The sequence below is a fragment of the Scyliorhinus torazame genome, chromosome 25, assembly GCF_047496885.1.
Source record: "Scyliorhinus torazame isolate Kashiwa2021f chromosome 25, sScyTor2.1, whole genome shotgun sequence".
Lineage (NCBI taxonomy): Eukaryota > Metazoa > Chordata > Chondrichthyes > Carcharhiniformes > Scyliorhinidae > Scyliorhinus > Scyliorhinus torazame.
This window is the reverse complement of record NC_092731.1, coordinates 48314622-48331358: the sequence shown is the minus strand read 5'-3', so window position 1 is coordinate 48331358 and position 16737 is coordinate 48314622. Positions and strand designations below refer to the sequence as shown.

At 54.1% G+C, this 16737-nt stretch overlaps 1 protein-coding gene across 1 annotated transcript in view; it reads right to left on the bottom strand.

The window, feature by feature from the left end:
- Positions 1-16737, bottom strand: part of LOC140402569 (integrin alpha-X-like) — a 124061-nt gene that overhangs the window by 39618 nt on the left and 67706 nt on the right. The window contains exon 3 of the mRNA XM_072490419.1: positions 5377-5466. Within this exon, the coding sequence (XP_072346520.1) occupies positions 5377-5466 (90 nt within the window). The remainder of the gene's footprint in view (positions 1-5376; positions 5467-16737) is intronic.

Sequence of the window (16737 nt, the reverse complement as noted above, 5' to 3'; positions counted from 1 at the left end):
AGTGCCAGGGACACGGGTTAACACTGCTGTCTCACAGTGCCAGGGACACGGGTTAACATTGCTGTCTCACAGTGCCAGGGGCCCGGGTTAACACTGCTGACTCACAGTGCCAGTCATCCGGGTTAACACTGCTGACTCACAGTGCCAGGGACCCGGGATAACACTGCTGTCTCACAGTGCCAGGGACCCGGGTTAACACTGCTGTCGCACAGTGCCAGGGACCCGGGTTAACACTGCTGTCTCACAGTGCCAGGGACACGGGTTAACACTGCTGTCTCACAGTGCCAGGGACACGGGTTAACACTGCTGTCTCACAGTGCCAGGGATCCGGGTTAACTCTGCTGACTCACAGTGCCAGGGACACGGGTTAACACTGCTGTCACACAGTGCCAGGGACCCGGGTTAACACTGCTGTCTCACAGTGCCAGGGACACGGGTTAACACTGCTGTCTCACAGTGCCAGGGACACGGGTTAACACTGCTGTCTCACAGTGCCAGGGATCCGGGTTAAAACTGCTGACTCACAGTGCCAGGGATCCGGGTTAACACTGCTGTCTCACAGTGCCAGGGACACGGGTTAACACTGCTGTCTCACAGTGCCAGGGACACGGGTTAACACTGCTGTCTCACAGTGCCAGGGACTGGGTGGTTAACACTGCTGACTCACAGCGCCAGTAATCTGGGTTAACACTGCTGTCTCACAGTGCCAGGGATACGGGTTAACACTGCTGTCTCACAGTGCCAGGGACCGGGTTAACACTGCTGACTCACAGCGCCAGTAATCCGGGTTAACACTGCTGACTCACAGTGCCAGTGTCCCGGGTTAACACTGCTGTCTCACAGTGCCAGGGACCCGGGTTAACAATGCTGTCTCACAGTGCCAGGGACCGGGTTAACACTGCTGTCTCACAGTGCCAGGGACCCGGGTTAACACTGCTGTCTCACAGTGCCAGGGTCCCGGGTTAACACTGTTGTCTCACAGTGCCATGGACCCGGGTTAACACTGCTGTCTCACATGTGGGGTTACAGGGATGGGGTGAGGGAGTGGGCCTATGTGGGCTGCTTTTTGGAGGGTTGGTGCAGACTTCAAGGGTTGAAAGGCCTTCTGCACTGCAAGAATTAAATGGTTCTATGGGAGATTGTAAAGTAAAGTAACCTTTATTGTCACAAGTAGGCTTCCCCTAACACTGCATTGAAGTTACTGTGAAAAGCCACTAGTCGCCACATTCTGGCACCTGTTCGGCTACACAGAGGGAGAATTCAGAATGTCCAATTCAGCTAACCGCATGCGGTTCAGGATTAGTGGGAGGAAACCGGAGCACCCAGAGGAAACCCACGCAGTCACGGGGAGAACGTGCAGAGGGAGGGGCGGGGGGGGTGATGGTGGGTAACCAGACGGACACAGAGGGGGGGGGGGGTAACCAGACGGACACAGAGGAGGGGGTAACCAGACGGACACAGGGGGGGGGGTCGGTAACCAGACGGACACAGAGGGGGGGGGGGGTAACCAGACGGACACAGAGGGGGGGGGGGGGGTAACCAGACGGATACAGGGGGGGGGGGTCGGTAACCAGACGGACACAAGGGGGGGGGGGGAGGGTAACCAGATGGATACAGAGGGGGGGGGGGGTAACCAATGGTCACAGAGGGGGGGGTGTAACCAGACGGACACAGACGGGGGCGGGGGGGGGGGGGGTAACCAGACGGGCACAGAGGGGGGGGGATAGTGGGTAGAAGGTGAGAGCATTGAGGGAGAACTAGGGAATAGGGCCAGTTTGGCTCTGAGGCAGAGCAGACAGGGAGAAGTTGCCGAAAACAGCGGGACTGGTGGCCTGAAGTGCATATGTTTTAATGCAAGAAGTATTACGGGTGAGGCAGATGAACTTAGAGCTTGGATTAGTACTTGGAACTATGATGTTGTTGCCATTACAGAGACCTGGTTGAGGGAAGGACAGGATTGGCAGCTAAACGTTCCAGGATTTAGATGTTTCAGGCGGGATAGAGGGGGATGTAAAAGGGGAGGCGGAGTTGCGCTACTGGTTAGGGAGAATATCACAGCTGTACTCCGGGAGGACACCTCAGAGGGCAGTGACGCTATATGGGTAGAGATCAGGAATAAGAAGGGTGCAGTCACAATGTTGGGGGTTTACTACAGGCCTCCCAACAGCCAGCGGGAGATAGAGGAGCAGATAGGTAGACAGATGTTGGAAACGAGTAAAAACAACAGGGTTGTGGTAATGGGAGACTTCAACTTCCCCAATATTGACTGGGACTCACTTAGTGCCAGGGCAGAGTTTGTAAGGAGCATCCAGGAGGGCTTCTTAAAACAATATGTAGACAGTCCAACTAGGGAAGGGGCGGTACTGGACCTGGTATTGGGGAATGAGCCCGGCCAGGTGGTAGAAGTTCCAGTAGGGGAACATTTCGGGAACAGTGACCACAATTCAGTAAGTTTTAAAGTGCTGGTGGACAAGGATAAGAGTGGTCCTGGGGTGAATGAGCTAAATTGGGGGAACGCTAATTATAACAATATTAGAACATTACAGCGCAGTACAGGCCCTTCGGCGGGAATATTAGGCGGGAACTGAAGAACCTAGATTGGGGGCGGATGTTTGAGGGTAAATCAACATGACATGTGGGAGGCTTTCAAGTGGCAGTTGAAAGGAATTCAGGACCGGCAGGTCCCTATGCGGCAGAAGGATAAATACGGCAAATTTCGGGAATCTTGGATGACGAGAGATATTGTAGGCCTCGTCAAAAGTAAAAAGGAGGCATTTTTCAGGGCTAAAAGGCTGGGAACAGACGAATCCTGTGTGGAATATAAGGAAAGTAGGAGTCAGGAGGGCTAGAAGGGGGTCACGAAAAGTCATTGGCAAATAGGGTTAAGGAAAATCCCAAGGCTTTTTACACGTACATAAAAAGCAAGAGTAGCCAGGGAAAGAGTTGGCCCACTGAAGGACAGACAAGGGAATCTAGGTGTGGAGCCAGAGGAAATGGGTGAGATACTAAACGAATACTTTGCATCAGAATTCACCAAACAGAAGGAATTGGTGGATTTTGAGTCTGGAGAAGGGTGTGTAGATAGCCTGGGTCACATTGAGATCCAAAAAGACGAGGTGTTGGGCATCTTGAAAAATATTAAGGTAGATAAGTCCCCAGGGCATGATGGGATCTACCACAGAATACTGAAGGAGGCTGGAGAGGAAATTGTTGAGGCCTTGACAGAAATCTTGGATCCTCACTGTCCTCAGGTGATGTCCCGGCGGACAGGAGAATAGCCAATGTTGTTCCTCTGTTTAAGAAGGGTAGCAAGGATAATCCAGGGAACTACAGGCCAGTGAGCCTTACGTCAGTGGTAGGGAAATTACTGGAGAGAATTCTTCGAGACAGGATCTACTCCCATTTGGAAGCAAATGGACGTATTAGCGAGAGACAGCATGGTTTTGTGAAGGGGAGGTCGTGTCTCACTAACTTGATACAGTTTTTCGAAGAGGTCAGAAACATGATTGATGCAGGTAGGGCAGTGGGTGTTATCTATATGGACTTCAGTAAGGCCTTTGACAAGGTCCCTCATGGCAGACTGGTACAAAAGATGAAGTCACACGGGATCAGGGGTGAGTTGGCATGATGGATACAGAACTTGCTCGGTCACAGAGGCAGAGAGTAGCAATGGAAGGGTGCTTTTCTGATTGGAGGGCTGTGACTAGTGGTGTTCTGCAGGGATCAGTGCTGGGACCTTTGCTGTTTGTAGTATATATAAATGATTGGGAGGAAAATGTAACTGGTCTGATTAGTAAGTTTGCAGACGACACAAAGGTTGGTGGATTTGCGGATAGCGATGAGGACTGTCAGAGGATACAGCAGGATTTAGATTGTTTGGAAACTTGGGCGGAGAGATGGCAGATGGAGTTTAATCCAGACAAATATGAGGTAATGTAGTTTGGAAGGTCTAATACTGGTAGGGAATATATAGTGAATGGTAGAACCCTCAAGAGCATTGAAAGTCAAAGAGATCTAGGTGTACAGGTCCACAGGTCACTGAAAGGGGCAACACAGGTGGAGAAGGTAGTCAAGAAGGCATACGGCATGCTTGCCTTCATTGGCCGGGGCACTGAGTATAAGAATTGGCAAGTCATGTTGCAGCTGTATAGAACCTTAGTTAGGCCACACTTGGAGTATAGTGTTCAATTCTGGTCGCCACACTACCAGAAGGATGTGGAGGCTTTTGAGAGGGTGCAGAAGAGATTTACCAGGATGTTGCCTGGTATGGAGGGCATTAGCTATGAGGAGCGGTTAAATAAACTCGGTTTGTTCTCACTGGAACGACGGAGGTTGAGGGGCGACCTGATAGAGGTCTACAAAATTATGAGGGGCATAGACAGAGTGGATAGTCAGAGGCTTTTCCCCAGGGTAGAGGGGTAAATTACTAGGGGGCATAGGTTTAAGGTGCGAGGGGCAAGGTTTAGAGGAGATGTAGGAGGCAAGTTTTTTACACAGAGGGTAGTGGGTGCCTGGAACTCTCTGCCGGAGGAGGTGGTGGAAGCAGGGACGATAGTGACATTTAAGGGGCATCTTGACAAATACATGAATAGGATGGGAATAGAGGGATACGGACCCAGGAAGTGTAGAAGATTGTAGTTTAGTCGGGCAGCATGGTCGGCACGGGCTTGGAGGGCCGAATGGCCTGTTCCTGGGCTGTACTTTTCTTTGTTCTTGTAACCAGACGGACACAGAGGATGGGCGGGGGGGGGGGGGGGGTAACCAGGCGGACACAGAGAATGGGCGGGGGGGGTAGCCAGATGGACAGAGGCTGGGGGGGGGGGATGTGAAAAAATGAAAATGAAATGAAAATCGTTTATTGTCACAAGTAGGCTTCAAATGAAGTTACTGTGAAAAGCCCCTAGTTGCCACATTCCGGCGCCTGTTCGGGGAGGCTGTTACGGGTATGTGGGTAACCAGACGGACACAGAGGGGGGGGGTGGTGAGGGGGAATATTTTTTGCACAGCGAGGTGTGATCTGCAATGTGCAGCCTGATACCAGCAGGAGCAGATTGAACAGAAACTGTCCAAAGGGGGAATTGTAAAAATGGTGGAAACTGGCGGAGAGCGGGAAAGAGAGGGAGATTGGGATTAGCTGGATAGCTCGAGCAGGGAGCAGCAGAGATACTCTGGGAGACTGGTCTCCTGCAGGTCTGTGGGATTTAGCCGGGATTCTCCAGTGCAAGTTGTGCTTCGCGACGATGAACATGATGCGCCAAATCTCCCATTGACTGCAGCCGGAAGGGAAACTTCCGATCCTGAGAATGGACACAGAATCACACCCTTCATCTTTCTCCAATGTCCGACACCATTGTCGGGTCAGTGAACAGTTATTACCAATCTGATGTAGTCTTGAGCCTCCCTCGCTGTTCCGGACTGCACCGCTGCCAATCGCTGAGCAAGAGGCTGGCAGACTGAACGGTTACCCTGGTGAAAGTGGACACAAAGGAGAGAAGACCAGACATGAGCATCGTCAGTGCCACCTGGCAAATTGCAGTCATGATGACAGGAAACATCTGCCAGTAACGTCCCAATGCCAGTCATTGTGACCAGCTTGTATGTGAACCAACAGTCCCGTTAACCCGCTGTGTCCTTCCCAAAACCAACACCAACTCGCCATATTCAAAACCCTGGAAATTAAAAATCCCAACCCCGTCTCCAACATCCTGCCAGCGTCATTACCTCCTCCAGAACCTACACCCTCCCTATCTCTGTAACCTCCTCCAACCCCCTACACCCTCCCCATCTCTGTAACCTCCTCCAGCCCCCGACACCCTCCCCATCTCTGTAACCTCCTCCAGCCCCCGACACCCTCCCCATCTCTGTAACCTCCTCCAGCCCCCGACACCCTCCCCATCTCTGTAACCTCCTCCAGCCCCCGACACCCTCCCCATCTCTGTAACCTCCTCCAGAACCTACACCCCTCCCTATCTCTGTAACCTCCTCCAACCCCCTACAACCCTCCCTATCTCTGTAACCTCCTCCAGCCCCCGACACCCTCCCCATCTCTGTAACCTCCTCCAGCCCCCTACACCCCTCCCTATCTCTGTAACCTCCTCCAGCCCCTACACCCCTCCCTATCTCTGTAACCTCCTCCAGGCCCAACACCTCTCCCTATCTCTGTAACCTCCTCCAGCCCCCGACACCCTCCCCATCTCTGTAACCTCCTCCAGCCCCCTACAACCCTCCCTATCTCTGTAACCTCCTCCAGAACCTACACCCCTCCCTATCTCTGTAACCTCCTCCAACCCCCTACACCCTCCCTATCTCTGTAACCTCCTCCAGCCCCCTACACCCTCCCCATCTCTGTAACCTCCTCCAGCCTTTACAACCCTCCCCATCTCTGTAACCTCCTCCAGCCCCGACAACCCTCCCTATCTCTGTAAGTACCTCCAGCGCCCAACAACCCTCCGTATCTCTTTAACCTCCTCCAGGCTGGAGAACCATCCCCATCTCTCGAACCTCCTCCAGCCCCTACACCCCTCCCTATCTCTGTATCCCCGACAAACCTCCCTATCTCTGTAACCTCGTCCAGCCCCTACACCCCTCCCTATCTCTCTAAACTCCTCCAGCCCCTACAACCCTCCCCATCTCTCTAACCTCCTCCATCCCCGACAACCCGCCCTATCTCTCTAAACACCTCCAGACCCTACAACCATCCCTTTCTCTGTCATCTCTTCCAGATCCTACATACCTCCCTATTTCTCTAAACTCCTCCAGCCCCTACACCCCTCCATATCTCGGTAACCTCCTCCAGCTCCTACAACCCTCCCTATCTCTCTAACCTCCTCCAACCTCGACAACCCACCCTATCTCTCTAACCTCCTCCAGCCCCGACAACCCTCCCTATCTCCCTAACCTCCTCCAGTCACCTACAACCCTCCATATATCGGAAACCTCCTCCAGCTCCTACAACCCTCCCTATCTCTCCAACCTCCTCCAGCCACGACTACCTTCCCTATCTCTCTAACCTCCTCCAGCCCCTAGACCCCTCCCTATCTCTCTAAACTCCTCCAGACCCTGCACCCCTCACTATCTCTCTAACCTCCTCCAGCCCCAAGAGCCCTCCCTACGTCTCGAACCTCCTCCAGCCCCGTCAACCCTCCCTATCTCTCTAACCTCCTCCAGCCCCGACAACCCTCCCCATCTCTGTAAACTCCTCCAGCCTCTACACCGTTCCCTATCTCTCTAACAACCTTCAGCCTCGACAACCCTCCCTATCTCTGTAACCTCCTCCAGCCCCTATACCTCTCCCTATCTCTCGAACCCCCTACAACCCTCCCTATTTCTCAAACCTCCTCCAGCCCCTACACCCCTCCCTATCTCTCTAACCTCCTCAAGCCGCGACAACCCTCTCTATCTCTCTAACCACCTCCAGCCCCGACAAACCTCCCTAACTCTATAACCGCCTCAAGTCCCTACAAACCTCCCTATCTCTCTAACCTCCTCCAGCCCCGACAACCCTCCCTATCTCTCTAACCTCCTCCAGCCCCGACAACCCTCCCTATCTCTGTAACCTCCTCCAGCCCCGACAACCCTCCCTATCTCTCTAACCTCCTCCAGTCACCTACAACCCTCCCTATCTCTGTAACCTCCTCCAGCCCCGACAACCCTTCCTATCTCTGAAACGTCCTCCGCTACAAGCCTCCCTACCTCTCGAACCTCCTCCAGACCCTACACCCCTCTCTATCTCTCTAACCTACGACAACCCCGACAACCCTCCCTATCTCTCTAACCTCCTCCAGCTCCTACAACCCTCCATATCTATCCAACCTCCTCCATCCACTGCACCGTTCCCGATCTCTCTAACCTCCTCCAGCCCCGACAAACCTCCCTATCTCTCTAATCCCCCCAGCCCCTACAACCCTCCCTATCTCCCTAACCTCCTCCAGTCACCTACAACCCTCCCCATCTCTGTAACCTCCTCCGCTACAAGCCTCCCTATCTCTTGAACCTCCTCCAGACCCTACACCCCTCCGTATCTCTGTAGCCCCGACAACCCTCCCTATCTCTGTAACCTCGTTGAGCCCCGACAACCCTCTGTATCTCTCTAACCTCCTCCAGCCCCGACTACCTTCCCTATCTCTGTAACTTCCACCAGCCCCTACACCCCTCCATATCTCTGTAACCTCCAGCAGCCCCTGAACCTCTCCCTATCTCTCTAACCTCCTCCAGCCCCAAGAGCCCTCCCTACGTCTCGAACCTCCTCCAGCCCCGTCAACCCTCCCTATCTCTCTAACCACCTTCAGCCTCGACAACCCTCCCTATCTCTGTAACCTCCTCCAGCCCCTATACCTCTCCCTATCTCTCTAACCCCCTACAACCCTCCCTATTTCTCAAACCTCCTCCAGCCCCTACACCCCTCCCTATCTCTCTAACCTCCTCAAGCCACGCCAACCCTCTCTATCTCTCTAACCACCACCAGCCCCGACAAACCTCCCTAACTCTATAGCCGCCTCAAGTCCCTACAAACCTCCCTATCTCTCTAACCTCCTCCAGCCCCGACAACCCTCCCTATCTCTGTAACCTCCTCCAGCCCCGACAACCCTCCCTATCTCTCTAACCTCCTCCAGTCACCTACAACCCTGCCTATCTCTGTAACCTCCTCCAGCCCTGACAACCCTTCCTATCTCTGAAACGTCCTCCGCTACAAGCCTCCCTACCTCTCGAACCTCCTCCAGACCCTACACCCCTCTCTATCTCTCTAACCTACGACAACCCCGACAACCCTCCCGATCTCTCTAACCTCCTCCAGCTCCTACAACCCTCCATATCTATCCAACCTCCTCCATCCACTGCACCGTTCCCGATCTCTCTAACCTCCTCCAGCCCCGACAACCCTCCCTATCTCTCTAACCTCCTCCAGCCCCGACAAACCTCCCTATCTCTCTAACCCCCCCAGCCCCTACAACCCTCCCTATCTCCCTAACCTCCTCCAGTCACCTACAACCCTCCCCATCTCTGTAACCTCCTCCCCTACAAGCCTCCCTATCTCTCGAACCTCCTCCAGACCCTACACCCCTCCGTATCTCTGTAGCCCCGACAACCCTCCCTATCTCTGTAACCTCGTTGAGCCCCGACAACCCTCTGTATCTCTCTAACCTCCTCCAGCCCCGACTACCTTCCCTATCTCTGTAACTTCCACCAGCCCCGACACCCTCCATATCTCTGTAACCTCCAGCAGCCCCTGAACCTCTCCCTATCTCTCTAACCTCCTCCAGCCCCGACATCCCTCCCTATCTCTCTAACTGCCTCCAGCCCCTACAACCCTCCCTATCTCTCTAACCTCCTCCAGCCCCGACAACACCCCCAATCTCTGTAACCTCCTCCAACCCCGACACCCCTCCCTATCTCTCTAACCTCCTCCAGCCCCGTCAACCCTCCATATCTCTCTAAATTACAGCCCTACAACCCTCCCTATTTCTTAACCTCCTCCAGCCACTACACCCCTCCCTATCCCTCTAACCTCCTTCAGCCCCGACAACCCTCCCTATCTCTCTAACCTCCTCCAGCCGCTACAACCCTCCCTGTCTCTGTAACGTCCTCCAGCCCCTACACCCCTACATATCTCTGTAACCTCCACCAGCCCCATAACCTCTCCCTATCTCTCTAACCTCCTCCAGCCCCTACACCCCTCCCTATCTCTCTAACCTCTTCCAGCCCCGACAACCCTCCCTGTCTCTGTAACTTCCTCCAGCCCCTACACCCCTCCATATCTCTGTAACCTCCACCAGCCCCATAACCTCTCCCTATCTCTCTAACCTCCTCCAGCCCCGACAACCCTCCCTATGTCTCTAACATTCTGCAGACCCTATAACCCTCCCTTTCTCTGTCACTTCTTCCAGCCCCTAAACCCCTCCCTATTTCTCTAACATCCCCCAGTCCCTACACCCCTCCATATCTCGGTAACATCCTCCACCTCCTACAACCCTCCCTATCTCTCTAACTCCTCCAGCCCCGACACCCCTCCCTATCTCTTAAACGCCTCCAGCCCCTACAACACTCCCTATCTCTCTAACCTCCACCAGCCCCTACAGCCCTCCTACCTCTCCAACCTCCTCCAGCCCCGACAACCCTCCCGATCTCTGTTACCTCTTCCAGCCCCTACGCCACTCCCTATCTCTCCAACCTCCTCCAGCCCCTACACCACTCCCTATCTCTCTAACCTCCTCCAGCCCCGTCAACCCTCCTTATCTCTCTAACCTCCTCCAGCCCCTACAACCCTCCCTATCTCTCTAACCTCCTCCAGCCCCTACAACCCTCCCTATCTCTCTAACCTCCTCAGCCCCGAGACCACTTCCTATCTCTCTAACCTCCTCCAGCCCTCACAACCCTCCCTATCTCTCTAACCTCCTCCAGCCCCTACAACCCTCCCTATCTCTCTAACCTCCTCAGCCCCGAGACCACTTCCTATCTCTCTAACCTCCTCCAGCCCTCACAACCCTCCCCATCTCTCTGACCTCCTCCAGCCCCCTACAAACCTACCTATCTCTGTAACCTCCTCCAGCCCCGACAATCCTCCCTCCCTGTCTCTCTAACCTAATCCAGCCTCTACACCCCTCCCTATCTCTCTAACCCCCTCCAGTCCTGACAACCCTCCCTATCTGTCTAACCTCCTCCAGCCCCTACAATCCTCCCTTTCTCTGTAACCTCCTCCAGCCTATTCTACATCACTGCATATCTCTGTAACCTCCTCCAGCTCCTACAACCCTCCCTATCTCTCTAACCTCATCCAACCACGACAATCTTCCATATCTCTCTAACCTCAGACCCCTACAACCCTCCCAGTCCCTCTAACCTCCTCCAGCCGTGACAACCCTCCCTATCTCTGTAACGTCCTCCAGCCCCTACACCCCTCCATATCTCTCTAACCTCCTCCAGCCCCTAGACCTCTCCCTATCTCTCTAACCTCCTCCAGCCCCGACAACCCTCCCTATCTCACTAACCTCCTCCAGCCCTTACAACCCTCCCTATCTCTCTAACCTCGTCCAGCCCCCTACAACCCTCCCCATCTCTGTAATCTCCTCCAGCCCCTAAACTCCTTCCTATCTCTGTAACCTCTTCCAGCCCCGACAATCCTCCCTATCTCTCAAGCCACATCCAGCCCCGACAACCCTCCCTATCTCTCTAACCTCCTCCAGCCCGTACAACCATCCCTATCCTGTAACCTCCTCCAGCCCCTACAACCCTTACTATCTCTCTAACCTCCTCCAGCCCCTAGACCTCTCCCTATCTCTCTAACCTCCTCCAGCCCGACAACCCTCCCTATCTCACTAACCTCCTCCAGCCCTTACAACTCTCCCTATCTCTCTAACCTCATCCAGCCCCCGAGAACCCTCCCCACCTCTGTCACCTCCTCCAGCCCCTAAACTCCTCCCTATCTCTGTAACCACATCCCGCCCGTACAACCCTCCCTATTCTGTAACCTCCTCCAGCCCCTACAACACTCCCTATGTCTGTAACCTCCTCCAGCCCCTACACCCCTCCCTATCTCTCTAACCTCCTCCAGCCCCTACAACCCTTACTATCTCTCTAACCTCCTCCAGCCCCTACAACCCTCCCTATCTCTCTAACCTCCTCCAGACCCTACACCCCGCCCTATCTCTCTAACCTCCTCCAACCACGACAACCTTCCCTATCTCTGTAACCTCCTCCAGGCCTTTCGCCCCTCCCTATCTCTCTAACCTCCTCCAGCCCCGACAAGCCTCCCTATCTCTCTAACCTCCTCCAGCCTCTACACCCCTCCCTATCTGTCTAACCTCCTCCAGCCCCTACAATCCTCCCTTTCTCTGTAACCTCCTCCAGCCCCTATAACCCTCCCTATCTATCTAGCGTCCCCCAGCCCGAAAACCCTCCCTATCTCTCTAACCTCCTCCAGCCCCTACGTCCCTGCATATCTCTGTAACCTCCTCCAGCCCCTACATCCCTCCAGATCTCTGTAACCTCCTCCAGCTCCTACAACCCTCCCTATCTATCCAAACTCCTCCATCCACTACACTGCTCCCTATCTCTCTAACCTCCTCCAACCACGACAACCCTCCATATCTCTCTAACTCAGGCCCCTGCAACCCTCCCTGTCCCTCTAACCTCCTCCAGCCGTGACAACCCTCCCTATCTCTGTAACGTCCTCCAGCCCCTACACCCCTCCATATCTCTCTAACCTCCTCCAGCCCCTAGACCTCTCCCTATCTCTCTAACCTCCTCCAGCCCCGACAACCCTCCCTATCTCACTAACCTCCTCCAGCCCTTACACCCTCCCTATCTCTCAAGCCACATCCAGCCCCCTACAACCCTCCCCATCTCTGTAACCTCCCCCAGCCCCTAAACTCCTCCCTATCTCTGTAACCTCTTCCAGCCCCGACAACCCTCCCTATCTCTCTAACCTCATCCAGCCCCCAACAACTCTCCCTATCTCTGTAACCTCCTCCAACCCCTACACTCCTCCCTATCTCTGTAACCTCCTCCAGCCCCGACAATCCTCCCTATCCCTCAAACCACCTCCAGCCCCGACAACCCTCCCTATCTCTCTAACCTCCTCCAGCCCGTACAACCCTCTCTATCCTGTAACCTCCTCCAGCCCCTACAACCCTCCCTATCTCTCTAACATCCTCCAGACCCTACACCCCGCCCTATCTCTCTAACCTCCTCCAACCCCGACAACCGTCCCTATCTCTGTAACCTCCTCCAGCCCCTACAACCCTCCCTATCTCTCTAACCTCCTCCAGACCCTACACCCCGCCCTATCTCTCTAACCTCCTCCAACCACGACAACCTTCCCTATCTCTCTAACCTCCTCCAGCCCCGACAAGCCTGCCTATCTCTCTAACCGGCTCCAGCCCCTACACCCCTACCTATCTCTCTAACCTCTTCCAGCCCCGACAAACCTCCCTATCTCTCTAACCTCCTCCAGCCCCTACAACCCTCCCTATCTCTCTAACCTCCTCCAGCCCCTACAACCCTCCCTATCTCTCTAATATCCTCCAGACCCTACACCCCGCCCTATCTCTCTAACCTCCTCCAACCCCGACAACCGTCCCTATCTCTGTAACCTCCTCCAGCCCCGACAACCCTCCCTATCTCTCTAACCGGCTCCAGCCCCGACAACCCTCCCTATCCTTTGGATTTCCCTCCCTCCCTTTGGATTTCAGCGGGAGCGGTGCACAAGGGCCTTCTGGGAGGTAAGTTTTTACTTTAAAAACCCTTACCTGGTCCCGTTTCTGTTCTTCTTTTCTGTTTTTTTTTTAAGGCGGGAACCGGAACTTCGACCCACGGACTTCTGGGAAGGTTTCCCCCCCCCCCCTCCTCCCACCCCCCCCCCCCTCCCCCCAACCAATAAATTCTGGTGGAGAGGAAACCCGAGACACTACACGTGTAGTGTCTCCCACCCGCCCTCCTCCTCTAACCTAATAATAAAACCCATTGGTGTGAGGTAAGTGCCATATTATATTATTATATATATTTTTTTATTTAAAATTTTTTTTATTTATTAACCAGATCTTGGTAGAAAGTTGGAGGAATGGCAGGGAAGGGAGTGCAATGTTCCTCTTGCAGGATGTTTGAGGTGAGGGATGCAGTTAGTGTCCCTGCTGATTTTACCTGCAGGAAGTGCTGCCATCTCCAGCTCCTCCAAGACCGAGTTAGGGAACTGGAGCTGGAGTTGGATGAACTTCGGATCATTCGGGAGGCAGAAGGGGTCATAGATAGCAGCTTCAGGGAATTAGTTACACCAAAGATTGGAGATAGGTGGGTAACTGTAAGAGGGACTGGGAAGAAGCAGTCAGTGCAGGGAACCTCTGCGGTCGTTCCCCTGAGTAACAAGTATACCGCTTTGGATACTTGTGGGGGGGGGGGGGTACTTACCAGGGGTAAGCCATGGGGTACGGGCCTCTGGCACGGAGTCTGTCCCTGTTGCTCAGAAGGGAAGGGGGGAGAGGAGCAGAGCATTAGTAATTGGGGACTCTATAGTCAGGGGCACAGATAGGAGATTTTGTCGGAGCGAGAGAGACTCACGTTTGGTATGTTGCCTCCCAGGTGCAAGGGTACGTGATGTCTCGGATCGTGTTTTCCGGGTCCTTAATGGGGAGGGGGAGCAGCCCCAAGTCGTGGTCCACATTGGCACTAACGACATAGGTAGGAAAGGGGACAAGGATGTCAGGCAGGCTTTCAGGGAGCTAGGATGGAAGCTCAGAACGAGAACAAACAGAGTTGTTATCTCTGGGTAGTTGCCCGTGCCACGTGATAGTGAGATGAGGAATAGGGAGAGAGAGCAATTAAACACGTGGCTAGGGAAGGTGGGACCTCTACAGACAGGATGGTCTACATCTGAACCCGAGGGGCACAAATATCCTGGGGGGGAGATTTGTTAGTGCTCTTTGGGGGGGTTTAAACTAATGCAGCAGGGGCATGGGAACCTGGATTGTAGTTTTAGGGTACGGGAGATTGAGAGTATAGAGGTCAGGAGCACAGATTTGACGTCGCAGGAGGGGGCCAGTGTGCAGGTAGGTTGTTTGAAGTGTGTCTACTTCAATGCCAGGAGTCTACATAATAAGGTAGGGGAACTGGCAGCATGGGTTGGTACCTGGGACTTCGATGTTGTGGCCATTTCGGAGACATGGATAGAGCATGGACAGGAATGGATGTTGCAGGTTCCGGGGTTTAGGTGTTTTAGTAAGCTCAGAGAAGGAGGCAAAAGAGGGGGAGGTGTGGCGCTGCTAGTCAAGAGCAGTATTACGGTGGTGGAGAGGATGCTAGATGGGGACTCTTCTTCCGAGGTAGTATGGGCTGAAGTTAGAAACATTAAAGGAGAGGTCACCCTGTTGGGAGTTTTCTATAGGCCTCCAAATAGTTCTAGGGATGTGGAGGAAAGGATGGCGAAGATGATTCTGGATAAGAGCGAAAGTAACAGAGTAGTTATTATGGGAGACTTTAACTTTCCAAATATTGACTGGAAAAGATATAGTTCGAGTACATTAGATGGGTCGTACTGCGCTGTATCATTCTATGTTCTATGTTCTATCTCTCTAACCTCCTCTAGCCCCGACAACCCTCCCCATCTCTGTAACCTCCTCCAGGCCCTTCCCCATGACGAATGTGATATAAAATAGTTACTTTAGAGATACTAGCTAATGTAATGTAAGCCACTTTGATTCTGGCAGTTAAGGACAAAGGGATTTGAGACCGCATGGAAAAAGCAGGAAGAGGTGTGTCTATGAGAGTGATGCTGCATTGATAGGGGCCAGAGAAAGGGATTGGAAGTGAGCCAATCAGAATAGATCAAACAGGTCAGGAGGGACATAGGCTGACCTATGGGCGTCGAGTATTTGAAACTTGATACCATTTGAATTGATTTTGCAGAGATCCTTTTGTCTCTTTGTTCAGTCGCTTTCTGGAGTGTAAGAGACTGGATGTCTCTTATGTTTCTGTAAGATGAATTAAGCTTGCAAGCTAAATAAATAACTTCTTTTTACGTGCGAATCCATCTCAACTTTTATTGAGGCCAGACTGACAGAGAAAGAAATTTGGGAATCAACACCCACTCCCTATCTCTGTGAACTCCTCCAGCCCCTACAACCCTCCCTATGTCTGTAACCTCCTCCAGGCCCTTCCCCCCCTCCCTATCTCTCTAACCTCCTCCAGCCCCCTACAACCCTCCCTATCTCTGTAAGCTCCTCCAGTCCCTACACTCCTCCCTATCTCTCTAACCTCCTCCAGCCCCTACACCCCTCCCTATCTCTGTAACCTCCTCCAGCCCCGACAACCCTCCCTATCTCTGTGAACTCCTCCAGCCCCTACACCCCTCCCTATCTCTGTAACCTCCTCCAGCCCCGACAACCCTCCCTATCTCTGTGAACTCCTCCAGCCCCTACAACACTACCTATCTGTGTAACCTCTTACACTCTCACGCCCTCTTTCACGTTCGCCCTCACTGACGCTCTCTCTCTCACTCTCACTTTTACGCTCCCTCTTGCGCATGCCCGCTCCCTCTCGCGCACGCCCGCTCCTTCTCGCGCACGCCCGCTCATTCTCGCGCACGACCGCTCTCTCTCGTGCACGACCGCTCTCTCTCGCGCATGCCCACTCTCTCTCGCGCACGCCCGCTCTGTCTCGCGCACGCCCGTCCTCTCCCGTGCACGCTCGCTCCCACTTGCGCACGCCCGCTCCATCTCACGCACACCCGCTCCCTCTCGCGCACGCTCGCCCTCTCTCGCGCACGCTCGCCCTCTCTCACGCACGCTCGCTCTCTCTCGTGCATGCTCGCTCTCGCTACTGTATAACCTCTTGCACTCTCACACCCTCTTTCACGCTCTCTCACTCTCATGCTCGCTCTCTCTCAGGTTCTCTCTCTCTCTCTTACCCTCTCCCTCTCTCTCAATTTCCCGCTCGCTCTCTCACTTTCCCACTCTCTCTCTCGCGCACACCCGTTCTCTCTCGCGCATTCCCGCTCTCTCTCATGCGCACCCGCCCTCTCTCGCGCACACCCGCTCTCTCGCGCACACCTGCTCTCTCTCGCGCACACCCGCTCTCTCTCGCGCACACCCTCTGACTATCGCGCACACCCACTCTCTCCCGTGCACACCCGCTCTCTCTCGCGCGCACCTGCTCTCTCTCGTGCACAATCGCTCTCTCTCGCGCACACCCGCTCCCTATCGCGCACACCCGCTCTCTCACGCGCACCTGCTCTCTCTCGCGCACACTCGC